Source organism: Pavona decussata, unplaced genomic scaffold, assembly GCF_977016875.1.
Source record: "Pavona decussata unplaced genomic scaffold, jaPavDecu1.1 SCAFFOLD_9, whole genome shotgun sequence".
NCBI classification, from domain to species: Eukaryota; Metazoa; Cnidaria; class Anthozoa; order Scleractinia; family Agariciidae; genus Pavona; species Pavona decussata.
Genome location: NW_028145432.1, coordinates 2,743,846 through 2,762,302, shown reverse-complemented (window position 1 = coordinate 2,762,302; position 18,457 = coordinate 2,743,846). Strand labels below are relative to the sequence as shown.

The 18,457-nt window shown below is 38.0% G+C and overlaps 2 protein-coding genes across 7 annotated transcripts in view; one reads left to right on the top strand and one right to left on the bottom strand.

Annotated features, from left to right (window-relative positions):
- Positions 1-3,302: 3,302 nt before the first annotated feature.
- Positions 3,303-15,987, bottom strand: LOC146488548 (uncharacterized). 4 transcript variants are annotated; one of them, XM_085116550.1, is made up of 16 exons: positions 15,730-15,987; positions 15,022-15,079; positions 14,594-14,803; positions 13,860-14,060; positions 11,426-11,647; positions 10,956-11,147; positions 10,468-10,701; positions 9,984-10,163; positions 9,245-9,466; positions 8,738-8,929; positions 8,020-8,184; positions 7,630-7,821; positions 6,597-6,779; positions 4,915-5,046; positions 4,215-4,263; positions 3,303-3,414 (listed from the first exon to the last, which is right to left on the bottom strand). In XM_085116550.1, coding segments are annotated over exons 1-16 (2,631 nt in total). In that variant the 5' UTR covers positions 15,928-15,987; the 3' UTR covers positions 3,303-3,413. The 4 variants fall into 4 exon arrangements, with proteins under 4 accessions (XP_084972676.1, XP_084972694.1, XP_084972704.1 ...); XM_085116568.1 differs by having other exon boundaries at positions 10,468-10,689; XM_085116578.1 differs by lacking the exon at positions 11,426-11,647.
- Positions 15,988-17,327: 1,340 nt separating this feature from the next.
- LOC146488547 (cytoplasmic dynein 2 intermediate chain 1-like) overlaps positions 17,328-18,457 on the top strand; it is a 38,064-nt gene continuing 36,934 nt past the window's right edge. For all 3 annotated transcript variants that reach the window (XR_014866370.1, XM_085118260.1, XM_085118244.1), the window contains exon 1: positions 17,328-17,495. Coding sequence is in view for 2 of the 3 variants with exons in the window: in XM_085118260.1 (XP_084974386.1) it covers positions 17,481-17,495 (15 nt within the window). In the remaining variant the exon portion in view is untranslated. The remainder of the gene's footprint in view (positions 17,496-18,457) is intronic.

The following is an 18,457-nucleotide window of genomic DNA, read 5'->3' as shown; positions in this document are numbered from 1 at the left end:
CAATAGTAATAAAATACTCAAATGTTAGTGGTATCGGGCTCAAGCCCCAAGTCAGTGTCATCGCAAAGCAGGGAATCGACAATGAATGCTAATTTCGACAGTAACGTCGCTTGTAGTCCGGATCGTTCGATCGCCCCGATCGTTTCAAAAAATCTCGAGACAATCGGGACTATCGCTGGTTCCCATATAATCATCTCGATCGTCTCATAGAGTGGAAAGCGCGCTGTCGTCTCAGTTTATCATTTCAATTTCGCGCCGTAGAAGAGCTAAAAGAGGTCCACAAAGGCACAGATTTTGGATTCGACAGAGAGAAGTAGTTAGGAGATTATCATCTATTAGTACAAGAGCTTCGACTTAAGGACGGTACCTACTAATGCAGAAGTATTTCTGCGCGGTTTATGGCTATGCGAGAAAAGCAGATTTTAGCGAGGGCTATTGCAATCCAAAGAGAAAATTGGGGAAACCACGCATTTTACAGAGATAATTAAGCAACAATAATCCAAAAAAGCAGTAAAATACAAAGCAATGTATGGCGGTTTTTTTTTTCCATTTTGAAGCTTTATTATCTCTGAAAAATGCACGGTTGCCCCCAATTTTCTTTTTGGATACCAAGAGCACTTGCTAAGTTCTGCTTTCTCTGCATAGTTTTAAACCGCGCAAAAATGTCCCTGTATTAGGCGGCACCACCTCTAAGAAACCCGAGTATCTCGAGATGCGCAGAACGTATGAGCAGTAACAAAAGTAGGCACCATCCTTAACATAGAGTTTTTCTTCACGTTTAGTCCTTGAGCCTATCTTGTAATCTTCAATCAAGAACAAAAGGTCTTGGGACAAGTGTTACAAATTATACTATTAACCACTAATTGAGTGTGACCTAACTAAAGAAGCCATGTTATCTGTTTTAAAACGCCTTTTACTACCCCACACCCTCCTCCCATAGAATTTTGAAGTCCCACGAGACATTTTTCTCACACAGACTCAAAATTGTACGGAGGTTGGGGTCGGTGACCGGATTTTCGTTTTCACTTACCGTGTTTCTGTCATACTGGATTCGAATTTTTCCCAACCCTTTTGTCCTTAATTGTTGTTGAAACTGCCGCTGTAGTCTGTAGTTATCAGACGAAACTGGTCGGAGAATAAAACTTGAGTCAACAAGATTTCTCTGCTGACTGTGCTGTTTACTAGTTCATTTATCAAAAAAAAAATAATAATAATAATAATAATAATAATAATAATAATAATAATCCGACTAAATTATTAAACTCTGAACGCGGTACGGCATTACGTCCAGATCCAGATGAAACCGATTTTCTCTTTTTTAGTTTTCGGCCATACACGGTACGGATCTGACTCCAATTTTATTTTCGGCTGCAGCCACGACCAGGTCGAATTTCTCCCTGATTTTTCTCCAGCTATTCAACCTTTTATATTTGTTCTTACACTCGTTACAAAATTTGTTGAAGAGACACTGACATTTTCGAACTTCTTCTATGAAGAGTTCACTCTTTAGCTCAAAGTCGTCGTCGCTGCCATTTTGGAAAGCAGAAAGTGCAATGAATTATGGGATAAAATCGGATACTTTCGAGACGACTGGGACGATCGGGGCGATCCGGACTTACACTTTTTGTTGAGTGTAAATTAATATGACCGATGTTTTTGATCAACTTGCTGGTTTAGTTGGGTCTCGGCTATAATGGGAACAAGGGAATCCACAATGGGAGCGAACGCAATAATAAATGAGACCAAATAAGAAACGGGTGAAATAAAGGGAAAAAAGGCGTCCTCCGCCCCTCGCTCCATTTTCCTTGCGTTTTATATTCGCGTTCTCGCCTTCAATATAAATGTACCATGTGAAAATATGGTTCACCGGCGAGGACTCGAACCCCGGTCTGTTGCATTCAAAGCAGACGTGAGAACCACCTGACACCGCAGACGAACCCACAGCAACAGTGGGCGAAATAGCACCGAGCTTATTTCGAAGAAAAACCTGTTACAAATTTCAAGGAAACCTGTCGTTTTCCCTTTTTTGTTTCTGCTCTCTTTTAATTTTCTCCTAGCGTAATTTTGTACGCTCATAAAACGATCAACATAATTAATTTTTATCTGTTTTGGATTGTTTAGAGTGATTTGTTTACATTCGTGGGTATGAAACAGGCTGGAATCGTCATCATTATCATCATCATCATACTACTGCTTCCCTGAAATGACTGCGTGAGAGGCTAGCCTGTGTACGGTGGACGCACGCTAGCATGTTTTCTCGGGTAGTGTACTGCTTTGCACAGGCTGCCGGGGTTAGCAGCAGTACTGAACTGTGGTTATTAATTAGGAAAAGAAATAAAAGATATTCTGTGAAAATGATGATTTTCGCGATAAAGAAAAGCTGCATAAAAAAGTTTAAAAAACGTTAAAGCCTTCTTCTTCTTCTTCTTCTTCTTCTTCTTCTTCTTCTTCTTCTTCTTCTTCTTCTCCTTCCAAGCAACCCCACCTCCTTCAAAAATCAAGATTCTTGTGAGGGGGGGTTAAAAGTAAATAAATAAATTGGCTAACCATATGCAAATTACAAATAGATAAACAAGTACATAAAAGTAAAAAGATAAGTAAAACACACAAACGGATGCGGTCATGAAACCAGTGCTTTTTTGAAAGAGTCCAAGTTCGACAGGGTGACAATATCTTCGTGTAACGAGTTCCATTCCCTTATTGTGCGTGGGAAAAACGAGCACTTGTGATAGTTAGTTCTTGAATATGGTACCTCGTACGCATTTGAATTCAGATGCCTGCTGGTCCGTCGAATTGGGATTAACTGCGGCATTCCATCTGCTGCCTCTAAGCCATGGTGCAACTTATACAACATGCAGAGTCTCATCAGTTCCTTTCCTTCTGCTTTGAAGTGAATTCCATCCCAGCTGGTGTAGTAAAACTCCTACGCTCGCCATACAATTGTAATTCCTGACTACAAAGCGGGCAGCTCGCCGCTGTACTATTTCGATTTTCCTGATGTTTATATCCGTGTGAGGATCCCAGACTGTAGCTGAATATTCCAACAGTGGACGAACTAGGCCAAAGTAAGCTAAGGTCTTGATCTTAGGGGAATTCACCTGTAGATTTCGTCTAAGGAAAGCAAGAGTGCTATTTGCTTTCCCTGTAATGTTATCAATACGACAATTCCAACTGAGGTCTGAAGAAAGAGTAACCTCTAGATATTTTGAAGTTTTCAACCCCTAGATTTTAACAGATTTTAGATTTTCACACTCAGAAATTAAATGTTGCTTAAGAGAAAACAAAATCACACACACAAAAATGTTTTTAAGTTTTTTTTCTTTGAACAGTGGTCATAATTATTTACATATTTACAATTTCTCGAAACAAAACAAATATTTAAACTTGATTGCAGCATCCACAAGTAATAGATACCTGAAGAAGAGAAAAAATGCTAACGTCACTAGCTAGACGAGGTAGGAAATATGCTGGATATGAGAAAGAAAAAGAAATGAGTCCGATAGTTTTCTCCTGGGGTGTGCCGAGGGTGGAGGTGATTTCTTTATAGTTCACAAAAATGCTGACTAGGATTGTAGATTACAGTTAACTAGACCAGCCTTTTCTAATCGTTTCCTCGCTGGTACATTGGAGTAACGCAGTAACCCTTCGCAGAGCACGTTTCTTTTTAACCATTTTTAATTAACTTAAAAATTAAGACAATTTTGGGTACATTCAGTTTAACTGTTAAATTTTTACCTAAACTCTGCTTCAAATGAGTTTAACGATAAATATTTGTTTCAGTCACTGTGACGTGTTTAACTCTTTCACTCTCGGAGTGGTGAAATTCAAAACGACATATAGGTGGCTTAACTTTCGACTCTGTGGAAATACACCTAACTTACGAGATATTCAAATGAAGGCAAAACGTTTTGAACAGAAGCAATTTACAAGAATTTAACTGTCACTTGGCACTGACTGCTTGATTTTCCTTAGTGGTTGGTTTTTAGCTTTCCTTTAAAGAACTGCCTTTTCACTGACGGGCTTTTGTTTTTCAAACAGCTATACTTGCCAGAAAAACTAAGAGCTCTCTATTTTGTACGTGACTCGTGCATTTTAGGTTGTGGTTCACACGTAAGCAGCTTGAGTAACGCGAGGTCTACAGAAAAGTGATGTTGAAGCTGGGGATGTTTGGTATGTTTAAATATAATCCATTTATCTTGAGGTAGAAAACTTACTAGAATCCGAACCATTTTCCAACGGTACTGCTGAGGAATCCTTGGCTTTCTGCAGAATTGAAGAAACAATTATCAACAAGGTATAGAGGAAAGATAAGTGCAAAAATTAGTTGAAGCTCAATTGAAATTGTAGGCCTGGTGCACAGAAAACATTCACATTAAACAAAAACAGTTTCTCTTTTAAATGTTTTTTTGACATCATGCATCTTGTTGTGGCCTTACGCCAGGCGCTTTGTTTCAAAACTGTTTCACGCTGTTTCTGTTTCCTTCCATCCAGATGAATACATAGGTCAGTGTGAGCTTAAAGACAGTCTCGAAAGCACCGCGGAGACACTAAAAACTAAAGCTCTTGTTGGAAAAATGACTAAGTTGCGAAATTTGGTGACAAGGGGGTTAGTTTCTGAACAAACTGTGGTGCTGCGTCGTGGGGAGTGGAAAGGAATGTTTGGTTTTTGTCAGAGTTGATAAAGTAATTTGGCCACCGTTAAGATTTCGAGTGAGGCTCAGTTTCGCCTGACGTCAGAGCGTGGATTCACCCTGACGAAGGACTAACACTCCAAACGTCAGCAGTCGAATCTCCTTTTTTGGTGGTAAAATTACCCCATCAGTTCTGTCGACAAAACCAAACGTTAATTTTTGTGACACTTTGAGTAAACAACGACAAAATTATCGTTTAGCAGAGAAAGAGAGGTAAACGTACCAATATCAGCAAAAGGATTGATCATAATGTTTTTCTTCTGTTTTTCATGGACCTTGTTTGTCTGAGTAACTTGTGACCCAACACCACTGGTGACAGGAATATACGGTGCAGTTGGTCTCAGCTTTATACTGCCTAAACAACAAAACAATGAGGTTAGTATTTAACAATTCATCCTGTGGAAGTGAAATATATATTTGAACTGCGGATGAAATAATTAATATACGAGAGAAGTTCGCAGTTATGTACGCAATATAAGCAGCTGGGAAAAGAAGCCTGAAAATTTATCCGCAAGGTTGGCTGAGTAGCTCAGTTGGTAGAGCACTGCTCCGGCATCGTAGAGGTCATTGCGTCGAATCCCGTTCAATCCGGGTATATACAAAACCTGGGTTAGGCTTTGATCCAGGCTATGGTTTAGGCCATGGCCCACCCTATGGCCCACCCAATTATTATTATTATTATTATTATTATTAATTTTGTTAATATTATTATTATTATTATTATTGTTGTTGTTGTTGTTATTATTATTATTATTATTATTATTATTATTATTATTATTATTATTATTATTATTATTATTTACTACAACTAGAACCAGTAGTTGTCAGTAGCTTGATAAATGTAGCAAAACAAAGCAAATTAAAGAACAAACCTTAGTGGTCAAGCACGTGTAGAAGATCAAAAAGCAACTTCCTATCGTACATGATGAGCCAGGGGACTAGTAACCAGTTTAAAGCTTTTACGGCACAGAAGCACATGGTTCTCACTGTCGACATTTTGGGAAAGACATGTCTGAGCTGAGTCATGTAATTGATACAACTTGGAGGACCGTTGATTTAGTGACTCAATGTGTCGAAGCGTTGAGGACAGTAAAAGATTAAATACAATTGTTTCTTTTCAATAGAAATTTCCCTCGGAACCACAGTCGGTGTTACAAAGACTGGGTTCTACTAGTGATCATTTTGATGGTACATTTTACTGCTTTGGCTCTAACCTGTGAACAGGTTTGCAAAGACGTACCCGGCGGCGGGATGCCTGTTCGCATTCATGGGGATTTCGATACCTAACATAACAATGAGTTCGTGGAAGAGAAATTACAGTTGACTCACCTCAGACATCTGTCTTCCCCAAATGGCGAGTTTCTGTACCTATAAAACTGGTTACCAGTTTCCTTGCTCATTGTGTAAACGGTGGTAAGTTGATTTTCATTTTCTGTACGTGCTTGACCACTAACAATTGGGTGGGCCATAAGATGGTCCATGGGCAAATGGACTGGACCATGGCCTAGTCCCGGTTTTGTATTCACCCCTCATTGTAATAGCCGGGTCATTGACTGCAATTACCAGAATGCGTTTCGTTTTTCCTACATTTTGTCATCCCAGTGGGAAGAAAGTATTAATTACTCTAGTTTGCACGAGAAAACATAAAACAGAAGGATTCTGCTACGTAGTTGTAGTAAAATGATTCCACCATGAAAATGTCCTATTAGGACTATTCAGCTTGCAAAAGGATCGTCGTTTCAAATCTCTTTTCTTTTTTTACATACTCCAAATTAACCAGGTATAAATATAATTATAAAAAAATGCAATTTTTGACACTTTTTTCTTCTCACTGGGGAACGTTTTCGTCCAAGAAAGGAAATAAAAGCGTAATTACAGAAACTCAGTGAAACGTCTCCCCCGTACCTTTGCTATAGTTCATGGCTTTCATAGAGTATGGATTTGGGTAAATCATTCCAGAGGATCCACCAGCTTCCTGATTTGTAACCGTATGTTTTCCTGGCACTGGTATGCCATGCTTGACTGGAGACGTCATATCCTTGGCTGGACATATGATTGGTGGCGGTGGAAATTTGTTGCAGAATTCCGCTAAACAAAATTAATGGCAGCATAAGTTGTATTTTTAAATAAATACTCTATAGTCAATTCCTTTCTGGTCTCATCAGCGAAGGTGGGTTAGCATATTTTTGAGCTTAGAATGAACAGCATCAGTTCAACGTAAACCTCTTATACATGAACGGTAGGGTTTATAAACTTTGGAACACACAAGTGTAACTGAAATTTTCTATCTAAGAATACTTATCTTATAGTACTGTTAACTTTTCACAATTCACTCTTGGCTAACGGTTCTATTTTAATAAAGCTGATAAGTTATTCCCTTTTCGAAGGAAGAGCTTTTATACAGCCGATATTACGCAAAAATCATTTCTATTCCTTCTCTTTCTATAGTAGCTAGTCTGCAACCCTGTCTTCTTTTTTGCTATTTTGTGACCGTTCAAAACTGCAGGGCATGAATGAGACCTAAAAAATATCAAACAAGTACCTAGCCTGTCAGATTTTCCAGAGCCTGTTCCCATTCTCCCAGGAATCAAATAAAAATGACAACTCATGGGTGGATCTAGGATTATTCGATAGAAAGGGTTGTCAATTGGAGTGAGCTTTAAAAGGGGGTCAAGGAGCGTGCTACACAAGAAATTCTTGAGAAAATGGATTATAAAACAAGGCAACTCTGATATTTTTAAGTCCATATAACGGGGGTTCGTTGTCACCCCATCAACCCCTCCCTTCCTAGATCCGAGACAAGAGACCTCATCACGTCATCACTACTATATGTACGCGTGCTAGGCTTCATCTTTTCCAAATGGGTAAAAACTTGATCAAAATTTCAACCCTTGAACAACCTTATACCGCTCGGGTATCTTTGCCAGTAAAATCGTACCTGGAGAACTGTCCAGTGCACAGGTCATTCCAGTTTCTTTCGATGGAATATTAAGACGAGGGAAGCCTTCCCTCTTTGGATTGGTGTTTTCTCTTTCTGTCAATTGGTTAACCACTAGATTTAGTTTTTCTTGCGCCTCGCGAAGACGTTTCTCCAAGGAAGAGTTCAACATTTGCATCTGATATTCACGCTCTGGAAACACAAGAACATCGACAAAATGAAGGCTACACAGTATTTTCACTGTGTGTGCTAGGTCTGATTAACTTCATTGGAAGCCAATATCTTATATAGTCTTCTTTGCAGAGTGGTCCATCTGGAATGTGAAGTCCCAACCATCAGTGTAACTTATTAAGTACCGTAAAAGTTTTACCATGAAGGCCACATACTTACCTTTGTAGCCGTCAAGTGAGGCCATCATTTCAGTCTTTGTCTGAAACAGATCCTGCAATGACGCATTACTCGAAAACAGTTGGCTCTTCATTGAAGCAATCTGCTGATGGAGATCCTCCTTCTCCTGAAGTTTTTCCTTCAGACATGTGTTCAACATGTTTAACTCTAGGAGATAAAGAACGAGAACGTTAGTAAATGTTGAAATTCTTCGGGTTACAAAAAAAACATCCAAACTCAGTTCTTCAGGAATAGGAGAGCTCGCGGAGAAGGTTTAACAGGTTTCCCATTTGGGTGCGAGCCCATGAACTTGCACACACCCATAAGATAGTTTATACGGTAGTCAAAGTAAATTTTAGATTGACAGTCACGACGTTAGCAACGTAAAAAAAGAAAAAAAGTCAGACCTAATCTACGAGACTAGCAGGGAGCAGTGGGGTGACGGTTTGACCATCCACCTGATCAGTCTCCATACAGCGCGGAGCTCACGGCTACAATCTAAATGTTTTTATTGATTTTTATGACAAACGAAATACATTTCACCTGGATCAAAACTGAAATTCTCTCAAGGACAGAACGGCTACTTTAATAGGATAAAGATTATGTTTTTATCTTAGTTACCTTCAAAACACAATGGATTGCTATTGATATAGTTACACAAAGCTTAACAAGACTTCAATACTTCAGCCTTACTAGTATATCTTATCCACGTGGTACGTACCTTTAGAGCTTTCCATTAAAGTCGTCATGTCATCTTCCGCCTGCAGCAGAGCAGCGTTAGTGGAACTCAATTTGCTTTTCAGCGAATCAATCTCATACAAAAGCGGATTTTCTTTCTGTCGATTGACCTGCTCTTTCTCTTGCAGATGTTTGGCCATGCCCTCCAGCTTTTCTTGTAACTCATGTAGACGTTCTGAAAAATGCAGAATAGTTATGATGATAAACAAGAACTTCAACCGACCGTATTTTTCCTCCTTTTTTATACTGCTAAAAAAAGGTTCGCTGTGTAATTTTTATTCAATATTAAAACTACTATCTTTAGAACGTTTCAGTAAAACCGCTGGTTATGTCAGCTTTTAAGCAACATCGACAATTCTAAAGTCCACAAATTAATCTGTTTAATATATTGTTATTTACTTCATTCATCCTTTCTAACGAAGGTTGGGGTTCCTCAAATTTATTAGTTCCAAAACGTTCATTCATTATCGGATAGCGATTAAACTCTTACCATTGGAGCTATCCAGTAGAGTTGTTAATTCTGCTTTTGCAGTGTTGCTGAAACTCAGTTCGCTTTTAAGCGTAGCAATCTCACGAGAGAGCATTTCATCCTCTTTATTGACTTGCTCTGTTTTTTGTAGTTGGTCTCGGGTCATCTCGTTTAGCTTTTCCTTTAGTTCTTTAATGTGATCCTTCAGTGAAGTACTCGTCGCTTCCAATTCTCGCTCGCGTTCTTGAAAACGAATGACAAACAGATTGGTTAAAAATGTTAGTCTGAATGGGTTCCCTGTACTGTATAAAAACTGAAATTCTCTCAACTACGGAACGGCTACATTAATGAGATAAAGATTATGGGTCAGTTATTAAAAGACAGTTTAGACGGTGTTTAGCAAAACCACGTTCTAAGCCATTTTCTATTTTGCCACCATCCACATCTAAACATTTTTTGCTGTTTACAGTAACAAGAAAAGGCTTGCGTCCCAGATTAGAAAACTATTTATCTCCCTAAAATAAACCACTTATCAAAAGATTTGGAGGCCCACTGATTGTCTTAAAACGGGTCCTAAGTTAGACTGTCTAGACTCTGTTTAAATAACTGGCTCTATGTTTGTATCTTGCCTAATTTTGTAGGATAGGTCGTTTTACATTAGTTACCTTCAAAACACTGTGGACTACTATTGATAACGTTATCTAAAAATTTCCCAAGACTTCAATACTTCAGCCTTATATCTTATCCACGTGGTACGTACCTTGCGAGCTTTCCATTAAAGTCGTCATGTTATCTTCTGCCTGCAGCAGAGCAGCATTAGAGGAACTCAATTTGCTTTTCAGCGAATCAATCTCATACAAAAGCTGATTTTCTTTCTGTCGACTGACCTGCAGATGTTTGGCCATGCCCTCCAGCTTTTCTTGTAACTCATGTAGACGTTCTGAAAAATGCAGAATAGTTGTGATGGTAAACAAGAACCTTAACCGACAGTATTTTCCCCTTTTTTATACTGCTAAAATTGATTAAAAGTTCGTTGTGTAATTTTTATTCACTATTAAAACTCCTATCTTTAGAACTTTGCAGTAAAACCGCTGGTTATGTCAGTATTTAAGAAACATCCTTATTTCTGAGGTCCACAAATTAATCAGTTTAATGTATTGTTACTTGGTTCAGTCATCCTTTCTAATGAAGGTGGGGTTCCTCCAGACCGTTCATTCATTGTCAGATATCGAATAAACTCTTACCATTGGAGCTATCCAGTAGAGTTGTTAATTCTGCTTTTGCAGTGTTGCTGGAACTCAATTCGCTTTTAAGCGTAGCAATCTCAAGAGAGAGCATTTCATCCTCTTTATTGACTTGCTCTGTTTTTTGTAGTTGGTCTCGGGTCATCTCGTTCAGCTTTTCCTTTAGTTCTTTAATGTGATCCTTCAGCGAAGTACTCGTCGTTTCCAATTCTCGCTCGCGTTCTTGAAAATCAACTGAAAACAGATTGGTTACGAGTGTTATGTCTTAATGTACTCCCTGTACTGTATATAAACTTAAATTCTCTCAACCACGGAACGGGCTACATTAATGAGATAAAGATTGTGTTTGAATCTTGCCCAACTTTGCAGGAAAGTTCGTTTTAAAAACGTTGCCTTCAAAATATTATCGATTACTATTGACATAGTTACACAAAAACTTCCCAAGACTTCAATACTTCTGCCTTATATCATATCCACGTGGTACGTACCTTTAGAGCTTTCCATTAAAGTCGTCATGTCATCTTCCGCCTGCAGCAGAGCAGCATTAGTGGAACTCAATTTGCTTTTCAGCGAATCAATCTCATACAAAAGCTGATTTTCTTTCTGTCGATTGACCTGCTCTTTCTCTTGCAGATATTTGGCCATGCCCTCCAGCTTTTCTTGTAACTCATGTAGACGTTCTGAAAAATGCAGAATAGTTATGATGATAAACAAGAACCTCAACCGACAGTATTTTTCCCCTTTTTATACTGCTTAATTTAAAGTTGGCTGTGTAATTTTTATTTACTATTAAAATCCTATCTTTAGAACTTTTCAGTAAAACCGCTGGTTATATCCATTTTTAAGCAACATCGATATTTTGTATTCTTTAGTCATCCTTTCTAACGAAGGTGGGGGTTCCTCAAATTTATTAGTTCCAAACCGTTCATTTATTGTCGGATATCGAATAAACTCTTACCATTAGAGCTATCCAGTAGAGTTGTTAATTCTGCTTTTGCAGTGTTGCTGAAACTCAGTTCGCTTTTAAGCGTAGCAATCTCACGAGAGAGCATTTCATCCTCTTTATTGACTTGCTCTGTTTTTTGTAGTTGGTCTCGGGTCATCTCGTTCAGCTTTTCTTTTAGATCTTTAATGTGATCCTTCAGTGAAGTGTTCTTCGTTTCCAATTCTCGCTCGCGTTCTAGAAAACGATTGAAAAACAGGTTGGTTAAAAATGGTATGTCTGAATGGGTTCCGGCCACTCTTCTGAGAATGGCAATTAGCAAAGAGCGTGTAAAAAACATCAAGTTATTTGAATTGCGACAAACTTGGAGGCTTGTGACATTTGTTGGGCATCAGAATACAGCCTCCTATTTCAAATTTGAAGTTTCATAATAATTGTCGCGAAAACTCTTTATCCTTTAAGGATTGCACAATTCCTCTCAAGAAAACCCTGTAACAAGACGCCTAAGGGCGTTCACGTGGGATGTTCGGCGATGCATTTAAAAATGCATGGCTAGGGCAGCGTGGCTACTCATAATCACAATCTGTTTATACGTACAAATTATTAAAAGTGCAAATGTAAAGCCTTCCTTTCTTGGCCCACTAAGACCTAAATTATATGCGCAGACAATGGATTCTCACTGGTCAGTCTTTCCTGAAGACACTTAGAACAATAAAGGACCAAAATATCCCTTCTAGGGGAGGACAGGGTTTGAATCCAGGTTTAATAGTTAAATTAAAAAATTCAGTTTGTGACTACAATGAAGAAAAAAAAAAAGGGAATTTGACCGAAACCTCAACACGGTCCGCCACAGGCATCCTGCGCAACAAAGTCGACTACAACAAGAACCAAATAAATTAAGTCGATATACGTATACAAGGCAAACGGGTAAAAAAAGAAAATGTCCATAACTGAAGAAGAGAGCGTTCCAAGGATCTGCAAACGCGCGGCCATTCCAACAGTTGTATGTTGATTATGGTTTACAAAGTATACTGCACAAAACCAAAATATTATAACTTATAGCATAGTGATAACGGTTATGAAGACGATAATAAACGTGTGCTTTAATGTTTTTATCAGTTGTCACCCATTTCGGACTCTTATCTGCCATCAGCTTTTTCAAAACAAGGCCAAACTGGTGGTATTAAATTCTGGGTAAAAACAACAAGAGAACCTTCATAGGATCGGCCTCTTAATTGGGGTGTCCGTTTAACAGGAAATTTATTTACAGTATTATACTAACAATAGTTTCAGGACTCATAACTGACCGCTTCATAGGGAATGGCCGCTTTATAGGGGTTCGGCTGTATTTAGAATTAAATTCTTATGCTCAAATAACACGCGTTACCTCTGTACTCTGTACATGGGCCTATTGGCACATTAATGTTTCGTCATAGTTAAGGGAGGTCGCGTGGCCGCGTAATGAGGGTGTTGACGATTCGAGTGTTTTGATTATTTAATCCCAATCATTTGATTACATTGTTTATTCGTTGGCCGATTATTGTGGAGCTTCACTAATTTAATCTCATTCCCAGAATTAGCATTATTTATGTACGAGATTACCATCAGTGGGTCACGATGAATAATTGAATGAACATCGCAGTTATGTACGCAATATAAACTTGTACCGATTGTGCGAAAAGAAAGCCTAAAAAAAATTCAGCCTTGAACGGCATTCGAACCCATGAAGCACCGCGAGAACATTCTCCAACTTGGCCGCCGTGCACACACTCTATAGAATATGCTTTGTACAGTAACGTGTAGGTAGGTTACAAGTTTCTTGAATTTATTTTGTAACATTTCTTGATGAATTCTTAATGATCAGAAACATCTTCATCCACAACTCTATAACTTGCAAGATCCTAGTCACTGTAAATTTTTGAATTTTAATTTCCAATCCATGCGCAAACAAATCTTACCCTGGATTTGAAGGGCCCTAGTCAGCCACACCTTTGTTTTTGTTTATATGCGGGAGTTTGGCTATTATATTTTATCCGGAGCATGTCGAAATGAACGAAATCACTGTGAAACTACTAAAGATAACGAAACATACTTTCAGGAACACGACTTACAGTTAAGCAATAAGATTTCGCTTCACCATGCAATATCAATATTTTCGATGGCATCGAAAATGGCGAAGGCTGACTAGGGTCATTTAACGAACTTGTTTTTTTCCACTGATGAAGGGCCAAGAGCCATTCCGAAACGTTTGGAAACCTTATCCCAAACATGGCAATTATTGTTGGTGTTTTATGTTAACTGAACGCTTCCTGCTAGTAAGACGGTTCGCAAGTTAGTGAGAATGACATTTTACTGCTATTTTTTCTAATAATGTGTTGTAGTCTTCCTTGTCTGCAAATAGGCTCATTATATTCAGTCAAGGGTAAACACTGCGATACCATAGTCTTACCTTTGTAGATGTTAAGTTCTTCATTCAGGTTTGAGATGTTTGCCGATGCATTCTTCAGTTTGTTCCCTGCATCCTCCGCTAAAGATATGATTAACTGCTGTTGCTTTTTATAAATTTCTTCTCTTTTAGCCAAGACGGCCTTGAGCTCACCAACTTGATCGTTTAGGGAATCGTTTGATTTCCAAAGGTTTGCAAAGGTTTCTAAAAACAAGAATAAGTAAGAAGCGTTATACTATTCGAGTGCGAGTGCGAGTGTACTATTCTTTTTGGAAAATTGTACAGTCAGTCAGTCAGTCAGTCAGTCAGTCAGTCAGTCAGTCAGTCAATCAGTCAATCAGTTAGTCAGTCAGTCAATCAATCAGTCCGCCAGCTAATCAGTCATTGAGACAGTCAGTCAACCAATTAGTCAGTCGAGTCAGTCAATTCAGTTCCGACCTAATGTTCATTAGGATTTTGTAGATAACAAAAAGCGACTAGCTTGTGTCGTTGTTACAGTTGAAGCAAATATCAGTTCGATGATTTGTCAAAAGAAATCAAAGATGAGGATAATTTTATACTTTTTAAAAAGAAAATCCATAAAAACCGTCTAATTAAATGATGAATATGATTTTTATCTTCTATGTGTACATTATAGTTAATGCTAACTATTTATATTTGTAATTTTTTCTTTATTTTTTATGTATGGCGGAAGAGCCCAGCTTTATATATTAAAGTATGCAGTTGAAACTCTTTACCTTTGATTGATTGCAACTCAGTGTTAAGTTCCTTGGCCTCTGCCTCCTTTTTAAGCAGTTTGCCTTTGACCAAAGAAACAACCTTTCTCGCTTTCTTCATCAGCTGCTCTTTGTCTTCCAACTTTTTTTCCAAATCATCGGCCTTTTTGTCGCCAGTCTTCTGTACCTCTGAAACCTTGTCTTGAAGGCAAACGATTTGCTTGTTCTTTGCTGAGGATACAAAATAGAATACATCAACAACAAGAAAGCAAATAAAAGTCAAAAGCAAAAAGACAAAATAAAAAAAAAAAAAAAAATAATAATAATAATAATAATAATAATAATAATAATAATAATAATAATAATAATAATAATAATAAAAAAAAGCAAAAACAACAGCAAAACAGATTAAGTCTGTATTATATGATGGGGTAGTATGCGACACTCACCAATACACTGGGCTTTCAAAGCAGCAATTTTCTCCTCCAGTTCTTTTTCTCGGTTGTACTATAAGAAAAAACGGTTTGCGTTAATACGATCATCGTATCTAGCTGAACCAACAGCTTCGGTTTCCTGCCCTCTATGCAAAGAAAACGCAGCAATGCTTAAAAAGATTTATTCACGGCTATACTGACAATTTTTTGCTTGCACAGGTCCTTGTATTACAGTTTGTGCTTGCCAGAGATGAATAACCTAGGGTGGTAACAAAAAAGAAAGATTTTTTCTTACGCAGTTAATACCAATTCTCTTTGTCAGGCAAAATAAAGCTGATGACGACAGAATTAAAATAAACGTTGCGTCATAATTGAGCGAGTGTTTGCGCGCGCTTCTCTTTTTTCATCTTCTTGTACTGATAGACCAGAAAAAAAATTAGTACTGCACAGTCACGGCCAAAACTACCGAGTTCCTACATCCCAGCGGGGAGTTCCTTAAGTTCTATTTAAAGAAAGTTGCAGGAAACTTTTTCAATTTATAATTGACTTTTAATTTTATGCTTTTGGACAGAGATATTCCCTAGATAATGTTTTGCGCGCATTCCTTTTTTCTCTTCAATCCGGCACTAACTTCGACAACAAATTGGAAACGAAGTTGAAGAGAATTGAAGAATCGCAATGAAAATAAAAAAGGAATGAAAGCGCAGAAAAGAATACCCTCACCTTTTTAGCCATGGTCCGTGCTCCATGCGAGGCCTCAAGAGGCTCGTAGTTATTTGTGGGAAGGTCTGTAACCCACATTCCTTTTGCAAGTGCATTCCGCGAACTGTAAGTTCCTGCACTCTCATCTTCCCCTGTCACCTGATTATATAAGTAGTTGAATACATTGCTCGTTGTGCTTGATATCCAAGACGTATCCATGATTGTACTGTGCTATAACTAGCGCTCAACATCGAATGGGGAAATTTTCCGCTGTGAATATTGTTGTGGCAACGCCCATAGTAACTGATTATGTCGTCACTAACGAACGCGAAGGAGAACCGTGAAAACCTGGGTGCTAATATTCCGTGCGCGCGAAATTTCAAACTCAAAACGTTTCCAAAATCTGTTTGATGGAGGGTAATATAGATATGGAAAATCCACTTTGACATTTGTAAAGGAAGTAAAATCATTCATTTTCAGTTTGCCTATGGAGAGTTGTGGCTGATATAACAAAACCTGACAAAACTTCAAATTACTTTCGCCTTTGAGAATGTTTGAGGATCTAGACAAGGGAGAGCATATGCAACATGCTTCATCTCCAAAATGTACGTTCCATTAGCTTTAGTTTGCTGTCTTTACTAGCCGCACGCTTCGTTATCAAAGAAAAAAAGAAAAAGAAACAATCGTTTCAAAGCTGGCGAAGACAATACTGAGCTTTCTTTCACTTAAGGAAAAATCTGAAATAATAAAGAAAAGAAAAAAAAAAAAAAAAAAAAAAAAAAAAAGAGCACCGAGGGATTGTTTTCCATGTCAATGGTTTCGGTGATTAATGATCAGTGACATTTCAACGCTTTTGCTTGCGCTGTTTTTATGGCGTTTATAAACATATTTAAAAAACATAGAACAACGCGCGCATAGCAAATATATCTAAACGGAAGAAAAGAGATAAAAAATACTGGGTAGGTTTAAAACGATTTGACAGTTATTATTTGGGTGTCACGTATCAAGTCAAATTAAACATTCAAGTAACCGGCAATACACAGACAAAGCTGCTTCATTTCAATGGGTTGAAGACATTTTAAAAATATATTCCGCTACAGATTTTTTGCGCCTAATTTTGTTGCCTTTAATCATCACTTCAAGAGAACTTTACTCATAAATTGTATCATCAGAAGTTTTCACATACGATTACACTCTTTTCTTTTTTTTATAAGAACGTCTAATTTCGGTTGTGGCTGAGGCTAAACGTTCTTATTGTGTTTGGCAATTTGTGCCTGTAAAGTTCTTAAGATGTTCTTATGGACCTCGCCAAAACATGTAAAAAAAGAACTTGACCAAGATTTTCCCAATACGGACCGAACAAGCTAGTTCAATAACATAAATTTATCTCTCAGTTAGTACGCTCAGTGTGATTGCCCAATTTTTCGCGCGCCCGAATAACCTCAGATATGTAGTAAATTTCTTACTAATCTTTTTTTCTCTTTTTGTACTGTAAGTCACTGATCCTCGTTTTTTCCCGTTGATTTATGGCCCAAGCACGAACACTCAACGGGAAAAAACTCGGTCCGTAAGTAATAAAGAGCCGGTCCTGGGTACTAGTATCCCATCATCCATTTCCCGGATGAGGGATTTCTAAAACAGAAATGGCGGACGATCGGAGAGCAGTGTACTTAGCAACCATGCAGTCTGAATAAGCTTAGTTTAGCCCATGTTTTCATCTTTTCAACTTGCTCTTTCAACATTCCCTGACCACAGCTAGAGATGATCAAAAAATGCCATCTGGCAAGGTAATGTTACTTTCGTTGTTCTTGTAGTTTCATGTTTTTTCGCGCGGGATCGTTGCTATGTTTTTCGGTAAGCTGTCATGGAAAATTGAGAATTTGTGTAATATAATTATGTCACGAGGGATTTTTGCTGATTCATTATCGGATTAGGAATATTTGATAGCAGGACACTAGTCCTTTTCTAGGCTCATTTTTTAGAAATATTTTGAGCTGTATTAACATTGCAGCCTTCATGGTTGTTACGCTAAGGTTGGTGATCAGGAAATCATTAACTTACACTGTATTATAATAAGCGACTACTAGAGCCACTAGAACTATTAATCCTTATCTACGTTTCATTTTCACTTCAGTTTCAAGGCTTTGTGGAAATTTCAGGTTTTGATATTTTGTGTCCGTTTGAAAGTTTGATCTCATACCAGATCGTCGCAGGGAAAATTGTGACCACGCAAAAAAGTACACTTAACAATAAATTATCCTGCGAAATTGCGCGGAATATCGCCTGATATAGAGCACTGTGATAAGAATGTTAGTTTGGGAATTTTTACTGATCTTGGTAAGGACATTGTCAGGCAATAGACAGGTTATCACTAAAAATTAAAGATTTTGACACATCAGTCAACTATGTTCCAGACCTGCCAACTCTCCCGGTTTTCCTGGGAGTCTCCAAGTTATTCATCAAATCTCCTGGTCTCCCGGTTAGAGAACCAAATCTACCGGGAAATACCTACCAATTGGCCTTTCTGAAATATGTTCATTAATCTTGTTATTTTCGAGATGTTAAAAGGGAAATAAAACAAGAAGTGGATTCAGTTTTCTCATTTGAGCTGTTCTTGATCGGAAAACGTAAAACAGAGTAATAAAAGTGATATATATATATATATATTTTAACGAGTAAAATTTAGCCTTGATCTCCAGATTTCTTTACTCCAGGGGTTGATGTTCTGACATGTTGAGGTTTACTGACC

Coding starts and splice junctions, on each gene's coding strand:
- LOC146488548 (XM_085116550.1), bottom strand. CDS start 15,927: ATGGATACGTCTTGGATATCAAGCACAACGAGCAATGTATTCAACTAC. Junction 15,080..15,729: donor CACGGACCATGGCTAAAAAG/GTGAGGGTATTC, acceptor TTTTTCTTATAG/TACAACCGAGAAAAAGAACT. Junction 11,648..13,859: donor AGAACTTAACATCTACAAAG/GTAAGACTATGG, acceptor ATCGTTTTCTAG/AACGCGAGCGAGAATTGGAA.